The sequence below is a fragment of the Propithecus coquereli genome, unplaced genomic scaffold, assembly GCF_000956105.1.
Source record: "Propithecus coquereli isolate 6110/MARCELLA unplaced genomic scaffold, Pcoq_1.0 Scaffold426, whole genome shotgun sequence".
Taxonomy (NCBI): Eukaryota; Metazoa; Chordata; class Mammalia; order Primates; family Indriidae; genus Propithecus; species Propithecus coquereli.
This window is the reverse complement of record NW_012150019.1, coordinates 1,312,462-1,332,633: the sequence shown is the minus strand read 5'-3', so window position 1 is coordinate 1,332,633 and position 20,172 is coordinate 1,312,462. Positions and strand designations below refer to the sequence as shown.

Genomic DNA, 20,172 nt, shown 5'->3' with positions numbered 1-20,172 from the left:
GAAGGGCAAATGTGAGCCAAACTTATCCTTTCCATCAGAAGCCCACTCCCACAACAATGGCGTCAATCCATTCTACCTAAACAACTCTTAAAGGTCCTCTTTTTTTTTTTTTTTTTTGAGACAAGTCTTGCTCTGTCGCCCAGGCTGGAATACAATGACATGATCATAGCTCACTGCAGCCTCAAACTCTTGGACTCAAGCCATCCTCCTGCCTCAGCCTGCCGAGCAGCCAGGCCTACAGGTGTGTGCCACCACGCCCAGCTAATTTTTGTATTCTTTGTAGAGACAGGGTCTGGCTCTTGGTCAAGCTGGTCTCAAACTCCTGGCCTCAAGCAATCCTCCCACCTCAGCTTCCCAAAGTTCCAGGACAGGAGGGAGCCTCTGCACCCAGCCGGTGCCACCTCTTAATAACATCAGAATAGAAACTAAATTTCAACATGAGTTTTAGAGGGGACATTCAAATCACAGCACTAGGTAATCTGGTTTATGCATATTTATCTTCATTCCTTCACGGTCTTCAGCTCATCCACTAGATCTGAACTGACCCAAAGCCCAGCACTTTCCTTAATTCTAACAGATGAACAAAGCCAAAGTTCACAGATTCTAGTTTATTTATGGCTTAGGACTACCTACCTACCGTCACTATTGGACGTTAGTCCATTTTGGAGTTCATACCCTAAAGCAGAAACTCTGATGGCTGGAACATCATTTTCAGGAAAGATTGTTATTAGTGTATCATTTAGATAATCTTACAGAAGTCCCATTTGTTGTTTTGCTTTTTCTAAATAGCTGCTATTCTTATTTTTAGTTCACAAATGTGGTTAGTTTCACTTCAATATAAGTTGGTTGTGGGTTGTTTAACCTCACACTGTACAATTTCACGTATCTGTAACAACAGTAGTTTGGGCCTCTTACATTCTAATAATTAAGACTTTAAGCTGTGTACACATTGCAACTCAAGTATGAGTGATGCATCACCCAATCACTGAGAGACAAGAGGGAAAGCCCCTCTCCCCTAAAACTTTTACAGAGGTTCTTGGTTCTTTTTCCACTGAAGTGAGAACAAATCAGCTAATGGGGAACATGAGGTGCTTCAGCCCCCAACTTCGAGAACCACTGACCTCTGGTCTCTAGCAGAGGCCATCTTCCCTTCTATTCCAGGGTCACGACCCAGATGGTGAGCTGGGCAGCAGCTGTCCACTCTCCAGAAATCCTGCCTTGAGGCATGTTTTCCTGCCTGAGCACCTTCCTTCTCTCAGATGATCAAAACTGGGACTGTCCACTCCCTTATGAGCCACCTCTGTTCAGGCCTGGGGCCGTGCCCGCCACTCTCAACAGGACACCCCTCAGAACACCCTGCAGGAAGCCGACATCTACACGCAGGCTCGCACCGCCCTAGGTGTGCACAGGGCTTTGGTTCTAGCTTAGGTGTAGAGGGAGGCTCGAGCACCGGTGACAGAGTCACGTGAAAGGAGCCCAGGTTACAAGTGATGCAAAGACACGAGACCTGGCAACGCAGGCAAACCCCTCCAACTCGCCGTGCGTAACAGGGACAAGAAGCAAGGTCATTCTGTGCCGACAAGAGGGAAAGGGAAATTGCAGGCATACCTTAGTGTGTGTTTGGTTTCAGATCACACAAATTTTTTAGTTTTCCAGTATACATAAAAGTTATGTTTATACCACACCGTAGTCTAGTAAGTGTACAAAAGCATTGTCTAAAAAAACTATGTACATACATTAAAAAATACTGTTTTAGAAATGCTAACAATCACCTGAGGCTTCAGTGAGTTGTTTTTGCTGGTGGAGGGTCTTGTCTCAGTGTTGACGGCTGCTGACTTACCAAGGCTCATTGGTGAAGGCTGGGGTGGCTGCGGCAATTTCTTAAAAGAATGAAGTTTGCTGCACAGATTGACTACGCCTTTCACTTGAACACTGCGGGGTTACTAACTGGCCTAACTTTAGCATCGTTGTGTCTCAGAGAATAGGGAGGCCAAGGAGGGCAGAGCTGGAGGGACGGCTGGTTGGTGGAACAGTCACCACACACACATTTATCCACTAAGTCCGCATGGGCATAGTTCATGGTGCCCGAAAACAATTACAGTAGTAACTTCATCGTCGATGACAGATCACCATACCAAGTATAATAGTGAAAAAGTTTGAAATATTGCAAGAATTACCAAAATGTGACAGAGACATGAAGTTGAGCACATGCTGTTTGAAAAATGGCAACAATAGACCTGCCGGACACAGGGTTGCCACAAACCTTCGATTTGTTTAAAAAACCACAGTATCTACAAAGAGCAATAAAGTGGAACACAATAAAAAGTATGTAAAGGGGTAATCAGTGCTCAAGCAAGATCAGTATAACCTGTCAGGCAGACCAACCAGCTGTGGAGCCTTGAGCTCTGGCCCAGAGCTGGCCCAAAAGACACCTGCCCAATGAGCAAGTGCTGAATGGAACTATCTGAGCCAGTTTCCTCGTCTGCAAGGCAGTGGTATAATTCCTACCTTGCAGAGTTGAGAGGAATAAGACAAGACAATGTTAAGAAAGACACAAGACCTGTGGTAGACTGGCACCAACATTCTACAGCAAGTTCTGCCTAAACTGGCAGGAACACTTTTCGCATCAGAATAATTATTCTAGACTCATCTGGCCACAGCCAGGTTGGCAGGGAGGAGGGGGCAGCAGAGCAGGCAGGGTAGGGGCCTGGACAGGGCCGGGCACTAAAGCAAAGCCAAGGCCTGGAGGGAGCCAGTTCCTGGTGGCTGCTGGCAGCTCAGACAGCTCCCTGCCTCACCTGCCATGGTCCCCCCTCTGCCCTGGCTCTCTTGGGGCTGTTGCCTTCACCTCTTACAGCCCACCTGTTCTCTGGTACCCCAGGCTCCTGGGGTTACTGCTTCTAAAACCCCAAGGCAAGCACAGAAGAGATGACCAGCTCCAGGGGTAGTGGGAAGACAAGGTCTCCTCCCAGGGTAAATGGCAGAGGGCAAGGCATGTGAAGAATTTAGACTGGGGGGAAATCCCCTCAATCCCACCCTGCACCACACCCATCCCTGCAGCTCCAGGGCTAGTCCCAACTCTCAGCTCCCAGTGCCTGCTCACCCCCATCCCAGTCCAGACCTCAGGGCTAGGCAGGGCACGGTGGCTCATGCCTGTAATCCTAGCACTGGGAGGCCGAGGCAGGATGATCACTTGAAGTCAGGAGTTCTCACTTGAGGTCAGTTGTTCAAAACCAGCCTGATCAAGAGCAAGACCTCGTCTCTACTAAAAATAGAAAAAATTAGCTGGGCATGGTGGCATGCGCCTGTAGCCCCAGCTACTTGGGAGGCTGAGGCAGGAGGATCGCTTGAGCCCAGAAGTTTGAGGTTGCTGCGAGCTAGGCTGACACCAGCGCACTCTACCCCAAGCGCCACAGGCAACAGAGGGAGATCGTCTCAAAAACACACACAAAAAAGACAGACCTCACGGCTCTTCCACACAACACAGTCCACAGAGTCCTTGAACAGGAATCCCCTGACAATTTCTTAGGGGGTAGGGACAACCGGTCCTCTTTCCAGTGACCCCATATCCTTGTCCTTGTCCAAGGTGTCCAGTTATAGCCCCTGGGCCAGTGATCTCTATCTGTCCTCCAGAGCCCTATGCAGGGAGCTACCTGGGCTTCTCAGTACAGGTGGCCTTACACTAACAGGGTGGAAGAAGGGAAGGGAGGGTAGAATCCCCGACTTCCAGCCAGACCCTGCAACACAGCTTCCCCGGGGCCTCGGCCCCCTGCCCTGGCCAATACTCCCTCTCCAGTACCCTCTCACCCAGGGTCCCGGCTCCAGCACACAACTGAGCTGGCCCAAGCTGAGGAGTTGCTGGAGCAGCAGCTGGAGTTGTACCAGGCCCTGCTGGAAGGGCGGGAGGGAGCTTGGGACCCCACGCCCTGGTGCTCAAGATCCAGAAGCTTAAGGAACAGATAAGGAGACCCCTAAGCTTCCCACCAGTTCCCACGTCACCCTTCCACACTGGAAATACTGCACACCACCCCCTAGGGGCCCTGCAGTCAGAAACATCCCAGTCTCCCACGGGCCACGGAGAAAATGGAAGAGACCTCTAGGAAGGGGCAGAAATTGGCAGGCAGTAGGGAGCCAGGGCCTCTGCAGTCTTAGTCCCATCTCCCCTTTGACCCCACCCACTGACCTTAATCCACAGCAGAGAACACTGTCCTCACAGAATTTTACTCTGGATCAGCCCTAAAATAACCTCACCACAAATACAATAAAGGGAAGGAGCACTCACAGATTCCACAGACACACATGCGTTTCATTTTTAGTTTTGTTAAAAAAAATTCTGACAAATCAGGAAATGGGGGTTTAGGAGTGGTGGTGATGCAGAAGAGGGAAGCCACGTGGTGGGGGCGGGGCTGTCAGGGGCAGGTGGCAGTAGTGTCTCCTTCACCCCCACGCCTGGTATCCTCTCCTGAAGGACAGACTGTCACATTCCAGAATGGGTGAGTCCTCTACCGTGTCTGTTCAACTGAGGAGAAAACATGGCGCAATCAGACTAAGGCACAGAAAAGCAACGCGAGGCAGGAATTCGCGCACACATGTAGATGTTGGTGTGTGGTGCTAATTGAGAGGAAAGACTTGGGGGTGGGGAAAGAGAAATGATATGAGAAAAGAATGAGACCCCACAAAGAGGTAAAAAAAAAATCCCGACGCAGCATCAAGGGGAGGGGAATGATGAACTGGTCAAGTGCCCATCATGCAGCAGGCGCCCGCTGTCCACACGATGGGCTTTATGACAAACACACTAAGGAACAGGGAGAACTAAAGGGTTTCACTCAATCCATACTCACTGTAGGAGGAGATGTCTATCTCATCGGGCAGCTCACTAATATTGACCTCAAAGCGATCCTGCACATCATTGAGGATCTTGGCGTCATTCTCATCTGACACAAACGTGATGGCCAAGCCCTTGGTGCCAAACCGGCCTGCTCTGGCCACCTGGAAGGAAACAGAGTAGGACTGGAAAACCCAGAAGGAAGACACCCAGAGGCAGGGATGAAGATGTAAGGTATGCAAAGACAGAGAAAATAAAGGGTTGGGAGAACAGGATGCTCTTTGGGTGTGGGGGCTTACCCGATGCAGGTAGGTGTCAGAATCCTCAGGCATGTCGTAGTTAAAGGCAATGTTCACCCGCTCGATGTCCATGCCTCGGCCAAATAGGTTGGTAGCCACAAGAATTCGTCGTTGAAAATCTTTAAATTGCTGATACCGAGAAAGCCTTTGTGAGAAAAGAAATTTTAAAAAGGTTGAGATTCATTCTCTCAATGGTCTTTTTCTCCCAAAGACACAAAACATCTCCCATCTCCAACTCACCTCTCCTCCTGGGGCATCCCACGGTGGATGGCAATGGCTGGGAAGTTCTGCTCCACCAGGAGCTGGGCCAGGGCAATGCATCGCTGCACAGACTTCACGAAGATCACCACCTATGTGTGTGTGTGAGGGGTGGATGGGAGAACGTGGGTCCACGGTGTGGGAGAGACAGAGATTATGTGTGAGAAGAGTTTCTAGCAATGACACTCTTCTGAAGGAATTCCTCTTCAACCCTCTTATTCCCTACCACATATTTCCTCTTCTGCTCTAAATGTAACTTGGTCTTCCTCTCAGATCTGATGTTCCTGAGCAGACTGGCCTTTGAGAAGGTGCAGAGATCAGTAACCAAAATTGCCAGACTTGTCAGGAGACAAGGATGAGGCCACCTCATGACTACATGACAAAAATCAGGACTAAGATCTGAAAAAACATGACTTATATTTCTGCTCACCAAAACACTAATCCTAAGGGACCTACCCTAACTCTAGAAAGTAGTTTTTAATTCAAAGAGATCATATAACAGCTATATTGATGAAACGCTTCTTAGTACTAGAATAAACAGATTTAAGAACCCTAACATGTCCAAAATAGTTCAAGATTTTTGCAAACTCACTAAAACCCTTCAAGGATTTTATCTTTTGAAGTTTATTTTCCTTGAGGTTTTCACTTATTGAGTACCTATCTGTACCAGCCACAGAACAGAAAAGCAGCCTCTGCCCTGCCCGTGCTCAGTCCCCAAAAACACTCATACGCTCATCATTCTCTCCCACGTCACATGTGGTTTCCCCAATAAATGGGTGCTTCATACACAGGTGTCTGCTACAGCTGGAGATGTATCCAGTGCTCATCCCCCTACTGGACCTTGAACAACTGACCTGGTTGAACTCAAGGACATCTAGAAGGTCAAAAAGCTTCCGGTTCTTCTCGTTGTCCTTCAGTTTCACGTAGTACTGCTGCAACCCATGCAGCGTCAACTTCGTCTCATCATCCACGAAGATCTCCATTGGCTGAGGGGGAGGAAGGGGGTAGGGAACGGGAGGAGGGCAGAGTGGGGGGGTTAAACCTGGGGGGGTGGAGGAAGTTGTTCTCCAATACACCCCATGGGGGGATGGGGAGGAGAGAAGATTGAAAACCCCATCTCACGCCCAAAAACACCCACATTTTACTGTGGTCTCTTTTGCATTAGATCTAATTTCCTTCCTATCAGTTGAGTTTTAAGAATGCCCAACTGAAAACTGTTACGGGAAAGAAACTTTGCAAAGGAAGTAAAGGAGCAGTGAAACCACCTGATGGCAAGATGCCATTACCTCAAATGGAGGTGGTGGAGGAGAGAAAACAATGGGAGATAATTCTCAAAAGAGACCATTTCCAAACATCTGGGAAATGCTCGGAAACAGTGACTCAAGGTCAGAATAACTTCAGAAGAGCTGGTTTTAAGAACATGGGGAAGAGGATAAGGAGTGCTTCATTTGATTCTCCTAGCTCAACTAGGAGTACTTTACGCACATTAGAGAAGTGGACATCTTTTAGGATCAGAATGTTGTAATGGACATGATCAAAATGCCACATAAGGGGAAGCAGAAATTGCTTAAGGTGAGTAAGAACCTGCCCTCAGACCACAGGGAATAGTTTTAGATGAGCCTGGTCTCTGGACTAAGTCAAACCATCTACAGGTTTATAAGGAAAATATTGGTAAATGATGTTAAAAAACAAATTCAGAGCAATAGATATGCCTATGCATTCATCTTTTTTAAGAGACAGGGCCTTGAAATATTGCCCAGGCTGGAGTGCAGTGGCTATTCCCAGGAGAAAGCATAGCACACTGCAGGCTCAAATTCCTCGCCTCAAGTGATCCTCCCACCTCAGCCTCCCAAGTAGCTGGGACTACAGACACACCTGTCAGCATTCATCTTTAAATTAAAAAACAAAAACAAAAAACAACCCTTGAAGGGGAGGAAAGTAGCATAAAAAAGACAGAAATTGACAAAACCCCAAAGCCCAGCATTCCTAACACTCTTCATACTGTCTTGGGGGACACAGTTAACATGAAGATCCAGGGGCCAAAATGAGAAAGAATGTGTGTGTCATGGGAAAAAACAGAAGCCCAAGCCCAGAACACAGGCTAGCAAGGTAAGCTTTCTAAAGAGAAGTTCCATGGCCTCCTTCAAATCTAATTCTAGCCCCAAGTACAGCTTAAAGATAAAGAGTTATCATCCCATGGGAAGGAGCACTGCAGGGAGGGGAGGAACACACTCCACTGCTTATACAAGGGGCCCCAGCTAGCCCCGAACCCTAACACCAACCTGGTTATATCCACTTTACCTTTCCCATATCCCTCTCCTGAGTATTAAAAAAAAAAAATTTAAAGAAAAAAAAAATCCACCACCCCATTCAGGACACCCCTCCCCAACACATATGAGGGGAAACAAGGGGCACAGCACGCGTCGGGTTCAGGAAAAAAACCGGGAACAAAAAAGAGGCTGGTATGGTCCTCAGCTTCCTGGGCAGGTTTCCCCGCGGCCTCCGCTGCCGCCATCCACCGCTGGGTGCCGTCCACATTCTCTCGCTGCGCCACGGTGCTTCTCTGCTGCTGGCTCACGTCAACCGAGGTTCCAGGTAGGTGCAAGGAGGTTCGGGCAGGAAGGAGTAGGGGATCGGGGATCGAGGTGCCAAAGGCCCCCACCCCTGGAGGTGGGGAGGAGGAGGATTCATCTGTGCTGTTTGCTCTTCTTTTGGACATGCCCTGTCATCTGTCTGTCCCTCTCTTGCTCTCCTGCCACCGTGAAGTATGAGTTTTGGTGAGCAGAAGGCTCCAGTTGTATGCTCGATGCCACCTTGAGGGTGCGTGGTTGTAGGGGGCATGTAAGAGACGATGATGGGTGGGTGGTAGGGCAGAAAATCCTGCCCTCCCCCAAAAGGGAGAAGAGGTTCAAAAATGCTGTGATTTTTAAAAAAGTCGAACACTACCCGCTCTCATGTTAACCCGACCAAGTCTTCCGGAGTTTCCCTGGCACCCGCGCAGACCCTAACGCTAGCTGTCTCTGCTTCTGTGTGTCTCTTCAGGGAGTCATCACTCTGAGATCGGCACAAGCGCCCTTCTTGGTGCTTGAAGGACAAGGGAGTCTGGAGGAAGGGGGCGAGGAAGGGGAGGAGGCAGCGGGCAGGGAGTGGAGGGAGAGAAGGTAGAAGGGTATTTACATCTTGCATGAACTTGCGGCAGACTGGACGGATCTCTTTGCTCAAGGTAGCACTGAACATCATGACCTGCTTCTCATGGGGGGTCATGCGAAAAATTTCCTGGACATCCCGACGCATGTCTACAAGAAAAAGGAAAAAAAATACAGGAGAAAATAAGCATGTGTGATAAACAAGGATCAGAGGTAGACTGCTCAGTGAGGTGAAGACTGCTGGAAATGGATAAGCAAGAGCGTCACTTCAGGGACTTCTCCAACCCCTACAAAGTCAAATCCATGGTAGTAACATAATGGAACCAACAATGGATTTGGAGTAAAGATTTGCAATCAGCTTCCAGCTGTGTGTTTTAACCGGGCAAGAAATATAAGAAACCCCAAAGCCCACAACAATAAAATGGGGATGAAGCCCACTGCAGAGGCTCACGCCCCTTCTCCCAAACCCTCTCCCTGCAAGCCCCAGCCTCCAGCAGTCTACAACATCAAGCAGTATCACATTCTACATGTTCCACTCTATGCCTCGTCTGGATCACGCTTTCTTGTCCAGTCAGGCAAATACAGCATCTCTACCCAGAGCCTGCCTCACAGCTTGCCCTTCTGAATCGCCAAAGACCTTTTACAAAGAATTCCTTCCTTCCTTCATACACAGGTGTCTGCTACAGCTGGAGATGTATCCAATGCTCATCCCCCTACTGGACCTTGAACAACTGACCTGGTTGAACTATGTCCATCCATCCCACTCTCCCATTCACCAACATTCAATTCTCACAGAAAAGTCTTCCCCTACTAACCTCACTTGGCATACTAGCATACCATGCCCCACAAACTCACACCAACACACTCCACGTTAATCCCAGAAGCAAGCATAGAAACCTATCCAGCTATGAATTCTGACCATATACGCTGTGCTGGGGATGCCAGAAAGGTAAACTGTCTTCTCTGTGGGTTTAGTATCTCCCCTATGACTCTCAGTATAGGAAGACTCTATAAAGGAAAAGATGGGGGAGTGGGGGTGGTGACTTATATCTAAGATTATCAAAGTTTCCTACTCTCAAAGGTAAAGAAACATCTATCATAAAAAGATGACACCCTCCACTCTTTCACCAAGGTTGCTTAAAAGCATAACAAAGCCCGACCAGGGAGCCATCAGTCATGGGTGATAGATAAAAGTCGTCCTTGCACCTACGTGCTCCTGCACCAGATAAGCATCATTTGGCTCCAAAGGGCAACTCCCCAGACCATCAGCCCTGTCCCAGCACTGCCACTCACCGAGCTGTTCAAGCATCTTATCACATTCATCCAAAATAAAGTGTTTAATGTGTTTGAGGTTGAGGCTCTTATTTCGAGCCAGGGCTAGGATGCGGCCAGGAGTCCCCACGACGATATGCGGGCAGTTCTTCTTCAGCACCTCTTCATCCTTCTTGATAGACAGACCACCAAAAAACACTGCGACCTGCCGAGCCAGGAGAAGAGAGTTTCATAGGAAGGAAAAGAGTCCAATCTCCCCAGTGTTCCTATTTTCAGTTTGAGCTCAATCAGTGCTTAGGACACTTCGGAACTAAAGGAACTTTAGAGATCACCACATCTAAAATTCTTATGTCCCCCCGAACATTGAGGTTAAGAAACAAAAGTGACTTGCCCAAAGTAACACGGATAACTGGGGCAGCCAGGACTAGCATTCGGTTCTTCCGACTTAATCTAACCATCTTCCTGCACTTCACTTATAAGGCCAGGCTTGATTTTAAGCATAACGACAGCAAGAAATCAACCAAAGGAGTGCAAAGTACCACAAAAACTACATGGAACATCAAGTTGTCCTAACGGAACCCCAGAATCTTAAACTCCTTCACACAAACCCTGTGAAATTACTGATTCAAGCTAAATATTATCTAATGCTCCATGTTAAAACTACTAAGCGAATGGATGTTAAGGATCTGGGCCTGGGTACAGTATCAAATAACATCACAAACTACCTTCTAGTTTCAAGGAAAGAACAATCAAGGAATCACTGTCATGACCCTAATTCTACGGTAAATCTAAAATCACTAATGGTGGGTCAACCAGATTTGTGGCATAACAAGAGGTACAGCAACACCTATGAAGGATTCTTGCCAAAAATGTTTGACCTGAATCAGTTAAGCTTTCAAATACAAATTTCAATTTAAAGGAAGTACTGGGGGAAAGAACAAGCTAAATGACACAATAAGGAAGTAACCAGACAAATCCAGAGTAGGATATTCTGTAGAACTGGCCCAGTCTTTTCCAACAAGTCACTGTAACATAATTTTGAGCCAGAGTAAGGAAAGTAATAAGTAATGACAATTCATATTTGATCTTGACACCAAGAACGTTTTCTTTTGAGTGGCACAAGGGAGATGAGTTGGACCCACAGAGCAGGAATGCAACTTAGCTCACCACTGAGCACAATAATAAATGCTTCCATAGTTATAACAATGGAAACTGTTTCCTGGCTTACAACTTTTAAAATCAACCCACAGATAAGACTGCAAGGTCTTAGGACCAGGTCAATCTATTGACCGACCACGTAAAAACAGAGATACGTATAACAGTATCAACACATACATACACGTGGCCTTTAGATCATATTTAAAGAGTTAAAATAGTTTTCAAATGGGAGGAAGACTACTGTAAACAAACTATTTCATGAAAAGTAAAAAAGGCATATAAGTTGATAAATTGAGAATCTAGTGCTTAACACTTGGTAACACAAAGCCCTCAGAACTTAAAAAAAGTTAAGTGATCACCTTCTATGATGCAGGATTAGAGACGGGAGAACACAAATTTTTTTATTATTAGGCCTTCTAGATTTAAGTATTTTACCATGCATAAGTATTACTACTTAGTTTAGATTTTAAGAAATTATTTTCGTTTAGGACTATGACTCGAACATTCCCGGTTCCTTTAAAATGTAAAGTAATAAACAACAGAAACAAAAATTACAACAATCTGAATAAAAGTGTTCTTCACCCCACCCTAGCCAGGATTGGATGTTATATACACCAGTGCTTCTCAAACTCCAATTACATAGGAATCTTGTTAGAATAAATATTCAGACTAGTAGGTCTGGAGCAGGACCCATGTAATCTGCATTTCCACCAAGTTCCCAAATGGTGCTGAAGCTACTAGTCTGGGAAGCCCATCACGAATATCAAGGTTACATAATGGAAAAACAACTCATATTAACTCTGTTGTGACCCCCAAACATCATTCAATTTTCTACCATTTTAAAGACTCCTCAAAATTCACATACCACACTGGAGCTATTTTAGAGCTTCCAACTTTCTCTTGCCACACACCCTAAAATTCCCAAACTGTTAACCAAAGCACAGTGAAATGACTCTGTGAAGTAACAAGAAAAGGGTGGCCGGGAGCGGTGGCTCAAACCTGTAATCCTAGCACTCTGGGAGGTCAAGGCGGGAGGACTGCTTGAGCTCAGGAGTTCGAGACCAGCCTGAGCAAGAGCAAGACCCCGTCTTCATACACACACGCACAAATAAATAGAAAGAAAAGAAAAAGGTGGTCTTGCGGTAAGCATCATCCACAGCCAAATCATGAATTCTCATGCTGCACAGGCTTTATTACACTATGTGTTAAACCACGGCAAACTAAAACTTCTCCAAAATTAAAACTTAATAAGCCTCTCTGAAATTAGAATGCATTTCCAAATGAGTCCCACATTTTAGTAAAATCTCTTGAACACCCAAAACTTGTAAGAACTGTTTGTCAATTACACGTACACTGAGGTATGGGTATTTAACATTTGTGGGTCACAGAGTCTGTTGACCAACAAGTTTCTGATGCCTCCAACTTGCCATACCCTCCCTCTCCCAGGTCACTTTACCTTGGCTTACCTTGACATTGGGCATGTATTTAGAGAAGCGCTCATATTCCTTGCTTATCTGAAAAGCCAACTCCCGAGTGTGACACATCACCAGCACAGACACCTTAGGCAGAAAGTAGATGGAGACAGACGTAAGGCATATCCCTTCATTATCCCCTCCAGGGAAGTGATGTCACAAAAGCACACTTAGTATTTAACAACTGACTCCAATACCGTGATCTAAATCATTAACCCCATGCTTACTAGGGAACATTCCCCACAGCTGTCAGGCTGTCAAGGGTGACAGAGGTCATCTCAGTGAGAAGTGCTTACGGCTCTGAAAGCACGTAGCTAGGACAGAAACACATTTCCCATATATTCCTAACTTTCCCCAGCATTCTCCCCAAGTATACCTGCCCAGTAACCGGCTCCAGCTGTTGCAGTGTGGCCAGCACAAACACTGCTGTCTTTCCCATGCCTGACTTGGCCTGGCACAGGACATCCATTCCCAGAATGGCCTGAGGGATGCACTCATGCTGGACTAGACGTAGAGGGGAAAAAAGATAAATTAAGACTTCAGTCTCCAGATAACTCTACCAACTTTTTCACCATACAAAACCCATTTCTCAAAGTACAATATTTATCTGATTCTTGGCAACTTGCAGACCCCTTGTACCTGTCTCTGCTCCCTCAATTACATTCACCCTAAAAATCAGACTCTCCTAGTTCCTTCTAGCTTTATCCTTCTCAAGGTCCAGGCCTCCTCAGTCCTGATAACAATCCCCTTGCATCTATCAACAGCTCACCTTCGGTACTCCTGGCTCTGTCCTTTTCCTTAACCTGTAACTTGCGACATCTGAGTGCCTGTCACAGGCCATTTCTCCTACTTAGATTGCCTTGCTTTGGGTCATGTAACCCTGCAACCTTGGACAAAATGTAAGATGTGGTACCTGAACCAGAAGCCAGTCATTTTTAAACTAGTCATAAAGGCTTCCAGAGACCAGAACAGGCCTGGCCCAACAGAGGAGGGACTAAAGATTGAACCAGGCCCTTTCTGGAAATTTGAAATTAGAAGTCAAATGACAAAATTAAAAGCATGCAGAAAAGAAGCCAGTCACAAGAACTAACAGCAGACCTATTACTTGATTTTGGATCATTATCCTTTTGATGCAATCATGAATAAAATACTAAGCCTATATAAGCCTCTTCTATCACTAAAATTGGTTTTGATACCTTAGTTTCTGATCTATCCTAAACATAAATCTTTACCACCTGAGAAAGAACAAACACATCTTTTTCTTGTATCCTTAAAGAACCTACTAAGCAGTCTACGCCCAACAGAAAATTTACCTTCTGATGGATGCTCAAAGCCACAGTCAACAATGGCCCGGAGCAACTCTGGCTTGAGCAGAAAGTCACGAAAGCCAGAACTGTGGATGGAGACGTAGGAGCCCTTGACATCCTTCTTGGCAGGGGCCTCAGCCCCATCACCCCCAGCTGCTGTCTCCACCTCATCGTCTTCATAGTCCAAGAGCTCATTGTCTACATCGTTCTCTGCCATAACTGGGCCAGTAGGGGGAGAAGGGGAGGGGGCTCTGGATGGGTTCTCACAGTATAGGTGAAAACAAGGGGGAAAGAGAGCGGGGGACGGCTTGAGGAGCAGCAAAGGAAAAGAAAGATACTAGTTTCTGACAGAAGAGCTAGGGATAAGAAAACAAATGGAAGACTTATCAGTCATGAGCAGAGCCTTCACCACCTTTTTCCATTCCCACACTGTTCCCACTTTCCCTAAACTATGAAACCTTTACCTGGGCAAAAAAGTAACAAAGAGACACAAAAGATCAATGCGAAAAGCATCTGTAATAGAAAAAGTTGTCCCACCGAAAGTGTTTAGGACACAGGTTCTCAAAAAGACTAGCATCACAGTACAGAATCCAGGAAGTTGGAAAAGGAAGATCAACTTATAAATTCCTGATCTAAGTGACAGTAGTGAAGAAAAAGAATAGATGATGAAAAGTAGAATATGACTAATGACCTGGGGGAGTGGAAAAGATGAAGAGAGTCCTGCAAAATCCTCAAAGGAAGACTTTAGCTTTCCCTATAATCCCACAATGTGGATCCCTAAACTCAGCAGCCATCAGTCAAGGGTGATAGATCAAGGTCATCACTGCGCAAAGCGCTCACTTCTCAAAATAAAAACATCATATGGCTGCCGTCCACTTCCCACAGCTCTCAGCCTCCCACTCTTCGGTACCTTCCTTTCGCTGCTTAAGAAATCCCTGTGTAATTAATGAGGGTAGGGAAAGTAGTGTAAGAGAAACGGCTCGGTCGCAAAAAAAAAAAAAAAAAAATCATCTCTCCACCCTACCACGAGTAAGAAACAGTTGAGAGACATTTCCCGCCCCGGCTTTAACAGAACCTTTACCAAGCGGTTTCACATTGGTTGCGCTACTCAGGTGAGACTCCTTCCCGAGAAACGCGCAATGGCACCGCTCCTAAACATTTGGAAAGCGCTTCAAATAAGGCTGGTAGCTCGGGGTGAGAAAATTAAAACTGGGCCCAAAATTCGGCTCCTCCTCCTGCTAGTCCCACTGTGGGCCAAGAGGAGAGGGAAAGTGAGAAGAGCCCCGCCCTCCGCAAATGCCTAGGACCAGGGGGCGCCTAGCGCCGCCTCTCGTTGACGCTGGGGACTCCGACACGCTAGGGACCCACTGGAGGAGCCGGGAGTAAAAAGAACACAATGGCGCCAGGGACACCATCTTGGATTTGCCCCCCCACCAGCTTTCCTTCTTCCCCCCAGGAGCTCTTTGCTCTCAAAAGGGGTGCAAGCTGTGGAAATAACGACCAAACTAGGCCCCAGCGACCAGGCCATCGCCTGTGAAAGGGATATTAGGAGCCCATGTGACAGGATGGATGCGAAGAAGCGAAGATGGAGATGGATGGTAGAGAAGGCCGAAGCTTACCTAAGCAGGGCGAGAGCGTATGGCGGCAGCAACAGCGACGAAGGAGGGAATCTGCCTTCACTTCCGGTTCCCAGCTTCCCTCTACCCTGGCCTCCCGCCTTCTCGGCTGCCAAAGCGCAGGCGCAAGGGACCGGAAAAAGGACCTTCTGCGGTTTTATAGATCCGTAGGCTCCGCGCTTGCCTTTTGAAAATGCCTGTCTGAAATTTTTTTTAAAACCACCTCTAACATCTTTGCTAGAGCCGGTAACAAAAGGCATAAAGGAAACCAACATCTTCTTCCACTGTTATCGTTATTCTCTCGTCCTCCTCTTCTCCACTCCCGTCACCTCTTCCTTTAGGTTTTTGCCACGCAGGTGTTCTCTCTGGGCACCCCTCCAAGTTCGCGCGAGCAACGAGGGTAGGGAGAACTGCGAGTTCCCACGGGGTCCTTGGCCCGTAGTCAAGGTGACCTGCCGGCGGCTCGGCTCGCGCTAGGAAGTGGCGCTTCCGAGCACCGAGGCAGAAGGAGGCGAGTCTCAGGGAACTGGAGAGAGCTGTGCTACGAGGTTCTGCCCCTACTCTTTCCCAGCCGTGGGGACCGTGTACGGCATTTACCCAAAATGATGTTGGCCGGTGTAGCTGATGCCCCTGGGCCAGTTAGCAGCTGTGAATCAGGAAGGTGTTCTGAATCCCCCCAGTGGAAGACAGGGTCTGAATTCTGCCCCAAGTGTTAAAAATAAATAGCAGGGCTTGAAGGTTATACAACATTCCATAAATACTGTTAATTCGAGCCGAACGTTCTTAGCCCGAGTCCAACGGCCCCATTCATTGTTCAGCCTGGATTTTTTCCTGAATGAAACATTTGACATCCCACTCTTTGAGATGCTTACGGAAGTCAGACGTGATGTCCTGCTGCTTAATAAAAACGACAAATATTTGGCCTTTTCCCTGTTAGCACAGTTCACCACTTAATACTAAGGAGAAGCTACCATTATTCCCATTTTGTAAACAAACAGAGAAACAAATCAACATATCCAAAGTAATACAGCTGGTGAGGGATTTACAGCCAAAATGTAAACACCTCCAATTCTCCATTGTATCCTGCCTCCCTCTTAAAGAATCTGATTAATGGTGATATGTGGTGGCTCAGGACTGTAATCCTGTAATCCCAGCACTTTGGGAGGCAGAGGGGGTTGGGTTGCTTGAGGCCAGGAGTTCCAGAGCAGCCTAAGGAACATAGTGAGACACTTTCTCTACAAAAAATTAAAAAAATAATAATTAGCGAGGTGTGGTGGTGCGTGCCTATGGCCCCAGCTACTCTGTAGGTTGGGGTCGGAGGATCACTTGAGCCCAGGAGTTGGAAAACCTCTCTCTACAATAAAAATATAAAGAATGTGGTTAATAAATACACTATGGTTTACCTCATTGGTTCATGTCCTTGATGAAGCAAGCTTGTCTTCCATGAGAAAGAGAAATAACTGATCCAAGGATGGAGTCATAGAAGGGCTGTTTTCCCAACAGTAATAATTTATTTAACAGTATTTGTCAACTGCCTACCCTGTGCCAAGTGCTATCCTAGGATCTGGGGAAAGAGCAGTGAACAGCCCAATCCTTACAGAGTTTACATAACAGGGAGACAACACACAAATGCAAATATAATGTCAAGTAGCAATAAGTGCTATGAAGAAAAACAAAGCAAGGTGAGGGGGCAAAGACTACTCGTTCCTACACTGCAGCAACTTTACAGTTGCCATCTATAGTCCTCGGGTTCCCAAATGAGGAACCACATGTTTCTAACTTCAGAAAAATAAAATACTACTTGCTCTTGTTTCTCTAACAAGTTTCAAAGGGCAGCCATTTGGGGTGTTTGGGGAATATATAAGCAAGGAACAAGAGAGTGAATGAAAGTGAGAAATGATGAGGCAAAAGAAGGCTGTTTCAACCCACCAATTTGTTTGCTCATGATTATTTTATTGACACTTTTTTATTGTTACAAAGGGAAAGTACAGTGTCAAGGATGTACAAGGGAAGGCCATGCATATGAGGGGACCCAGCATCACCTTAGATCTTAGGAAGCAGTGAGCATCTGATGGGTCTTTGGGGAAATAGGAAAAGGGGAAAATCCAGCAAAGAGCAAGACTAGCATAAGAGAAACAAAAAGGCCACAAGATGCAGTATCTACCTGGATCCACAATAGAGGGGTAAGTGAAGTCATGATTTCATCTTTTTGGAGATTATAAAGTGTCTGGGAAAAGAGATGGGGGAAGAACCAATTCTTCAGAGAATTATCAGGGTCACAGCATGAATGAGTGGAATTAAAGAGCCACTGATGAAATTGAGGAAACAGCTATATAGGTTCTAGCTGGTGAACGGGAGTGGTAATAATATCACACGGTTGCCCTTTATTGAATCACAGCTACTGCACGCCAGGAACCATGCTAGGCTCTCCACATAATAATTCCTAATCTTTGCAGAAACCCTGGCATTATTATTATCCCAGTTTCACAGAAGAGGACATTGAGGCTCTAAGAAGTAGCTTGTCCTGGTTGCACAGCCAGCAAGTCAGGTCAGCAGAGGGACACAGTCTGCCAGGCTCTGAAGTCAGGGTGTTTTCCACATCGCTACTTCCCAGTATTACAATTTGCACAAATGGGTTGGGTGAGAACGACTTGGGAGTTTACAAGTTCCCAGTGAGGGTTAAAGAACAAGGAGATTCAGGTTTGAGCAGGACATTTATAAGTTTCATGGGAGAATTACTGGATCTTGCCTCCTAGGATTTCCAGGGTATGGAAAGGAGAAAAGAACTAGGGTGGGAGGTGATTTTGATTAGGGGGTTTCTTTGAGGAAGGGAACTGGCAGAAGGAGTCAGGCCCTGCGGTGGGTCCTAGGCAGCAATCCGGTAGTTGGGGTGGACCTGGGGCCTGACGTCGCAGACCATGCCAAGAAGCTGGGCCAGGACGTGCTCTCGGTTTCTCTGCTGGGAGCTCTGCATGCCCTGCACCTGGCGCCTCGTAGCCTGCTCCACCTCAGCTGACAGGTTCCCCTGGGAGCCCATGGCCTGGGGGGTGGGGAAAAGGACGGAAGAGAGAAAGGAAAAAGCAGAAACAGAAAGACAAAGGTCCAGGCATGTGGAGGGAAAGATCCTGGAGCAAGGCCAAGAAGAAAGGCCCTCTCAGAAACCACTCCCATCCCACAAACATATCCAGGCACCAAAGAGATCAATACAACACCCTTTCCTCTTAGACGTGACATGCAACTTCATCCTAAAACAGACTGTAAAATCCTCCCCCCCATTTCACCACCCATGATTGTAAAACTCTGCCCTCCACCCTAAATGTTATACTTCACAAAGATGGCATCATATCTTACATAGACTGTGGAAACTCCCCCACAAGCTCTACATATCCTTCAAAACTCCCAGCCTCTCTTATATATCATCACAAAGTTTTACCAATGCTGTGGTCCCTGCCAGGGTCCCTCAGCCCTCTACCACCTTATTTTCTTGTTGAGTCACGGATACACCCCTGACTAGATGCACCCACCAACTTGCACCCGGGGTCCCATCCCAACTCCCCCACACTCACCGCCTGCTGCTTGCTCTGGAATTCCTGCTCTCGCTCTCTGCGGTATTGCTCTACCTCCATCTGTGCCTCCTCCTTTGCCTGCTTCAGTCGCCTGGCCTTCCCTGGAGGCAGAAGAGAGGACAGGGGGTGGAGGTGCCCCTCCAAAATGGAATAGTAGGGATCGGTCCTTTCAAGGAAGTTATTCTGCCTTCTCACAGCCAACTAGGTGCTAGATTCTAATACCCACCTATTTCTTGCAGCCCCCAGCTCTCTCCCTCCCCGCCAGCCTTGGGTTTTCTGAAGGACTCAAATGTTTGCTGCCTCCACCCCCAATTTTCTTTCCAGACTCCTAAGGGAGGAAAGAGTAGACTCACTCTTCCTGGCATCTGCCACCTTCTCAGCCGCCCGCTTCTCAGCTTGCAGAAGCTGTTGGATACCCTGGGACTGACTGGCCATTTCTGTCGTTATGGCCGATGCTGTTTCAAATGCTACCAAGGTACCAAATGGCTTTCACCCTTCCCCCACCCCCACTGCCTAGTTCTCCTCCAACTCGTTGCTGCAATCCTCCACTACCCCTGGGTCTTAGTGCTCCCCTCTTCCACTCAGCCTTCTGTACTGGTGTCTCCCCCAATCTGATCCTCCCAGTGATGACTGGTCCTCCTCTCCCACCTTTCACTCAGTACCCACAAGGGCCGCGTGGGGGCAGCAGAGACCAGGCCCAAAGCTGCCCGCTAACAACAGGTGCGAGGCCTTTCCAGTCTCGAAGATCTAGGATTGGGGCAGGGGAGAAGTATTGGGGTGAGAGGAGGGGAGGTTGATTGGTGGTCTCAGAGAAGGACGCATAGGGGTTGAGAATGGGGTGAAAAGGTAAGTACATCATCATACTACGTGTGTTGGGAAAAGAGCATTCTGGGCTTCTTAATTCTCCCATATCTCTCTCTCCCTCTTCTTTAGTTTCCATCTCCATCTTTTTCTACGTTTCCCAAGTCCAAATGTTTGCATCCATCTTATTTGTCCTGTCCTATGATAATCTCCTTATGTCTTTTCATGTCTTCCCCCCACCTCTTTTTTAATCTGTCCCTGTTCTTGGCCTCACTGTGGTTTTTGTTTTTGTTTTCCATTTTCACTCATTTTTATCCTGTCTTCATCTCCCCTATTTTCTCTCTTTCTCATCTTTTTGTCTGCTAAACCAAGTCCTCTCTCCGCCTAGTTGGGGAGACGAGGATAAACTTTCAGAAAGCCCGCCTTTCTCCCTGCCCTCCCCTCGCATCCTT

At 47.1% G+C, this 20,172-nt stretch overlaps 2 protein-coding genes across 4 annotated transcripts; both read right to left on the bottom strand.

Annotated features, from left to right (window-relative positions):
- Positions 1–4,282: 4,282 nt before the first annotated feature.
- On the bottom strand, positions 4,283–15,879 carry DDX39B (DEAD (Asp-Glu-Ala-Asp) box polypeptide 39B). Of its 2 annotated transcripts, none has more exons than XM_012653749.1 (11): positions 15,357–15,879; positions 13,744–14,093; positions 12,807–12,934; positions 12,425–12,517; positions 9,822–10,005; positions 8,560–8,678; positions 6,237–6,368; positions 5,365–5,474; positions 5,125–5,269; positions 4,842–4,989; positions 4,283–4,519 (listed from the first exon to the last, which is right to left on the bottom strand). In XM_012653749.1, the coding sequence occupies exons 2-11, from the start codon at positions 13,952–13,954 to the stop codon at positions 4,503–4,505; spliced, it is 1,287 nt and encodes a 428-aa protein (XP_012509203.1). In that variant the 5' UTR covers positions 13,955–14,093; positions 15,357–15,879; the 3' UTR covers positions 4,283–4,502. The 2 variants fall into 2 exon arrangements, with proteins under 2 accessions (XP_012509203.1, XP_012509204.1); XM_012653750.1 differs by having other exon boundaries at positions 13,744–13,956.
- A 1,410-nt stretch (positions 15,880–17,289) lies between these two features.
- On the bottom strand, positions 17,290–19,354 carry ATP6V1G2 (ATPase, H+ transporting, lysosomal 13kDa, V1 subunit G2). Of its 2 annotated transcripts, none has more exons than XM_012653747.1 (3): positions 19,273–19,354; positions 18,920–19,020; positions 17,290–18,393 (listed from the first exon to the last, which is right to left on the bottom strand). In XM_012653747.1, the coding sequence occupies exons 1-3, from the start codon at positions 19,352–19,354 to the stop codon at positions 18,220–18,222; spliced, it is 357 nt and encodes a 118-aa protein (XP_012509201.1). In that variant the 3' UTR covers positions 17,290–18,219. The 2 variants fall into 2 exon arrangements, with proteins under 2 accessions (XP_012509201.1, XP_012509202.1); XM_012653748.1 differs by having other exon boundaries at positions 18,220–18,351; positions 18,998–19,020.
- Between the last annotated feature and the right edge of the window lie 818 nt (positions 19,355–20,172).

What these genes read in the sequence shown, in the direction of transcription:
- DDX39B (XM_012653749.1), bottom strand. Translation starts at nt 13,954, where the DNA reads ATGGCAGAGAACGATGTAGACAATGAGCTCTTGGACTATGAAGACGAT. An exon ending in AATACATGCCCAATGTCAAG is followed by an intron (nt 10,006 to 12,424) that starts GTAAGCCAAGGT and finishes CTGGCTCGGCAG; the next exon opens with GTCGCAGTGTTTTTTGGTGG. An exon ending in TAAGATGCTTGAACAGCTCG is followed by an intron (nt 8,679 to 9,821) that starts GTGAGTGGCAGT and finishes TTTTTCTTGTAG; the next exon opens with ACATGCGTCGGGATGTCCAG.
- ATP6V1G2 (XM_012653747.1), bottom strand. Translation starts at nt 19,354, where the DNA reads ATGGCCAGTCAGTCCCAGGGTATCCAACAGCTTCTGCAAGCTGAGAAG. An exon ending in GGTGGCAGATGCCAGGAAGA is followed by an intron (nt 19,021 to 19,272) that starts GTGAGTCTACTC and finishes TTCTGCCTCCAG; the next exon opens with GGAAGGCCAGGCGACTGAAG. An exon ending in TCCAGAGCAAGCAGCAGGCG is followed by an intron (nt 18,394 to 18,919) that starts GTGAGTGTGGGG and finishes CCCACCCCCCAG; the next exon opens with GCCATGGGCTCCCAGGGGAA.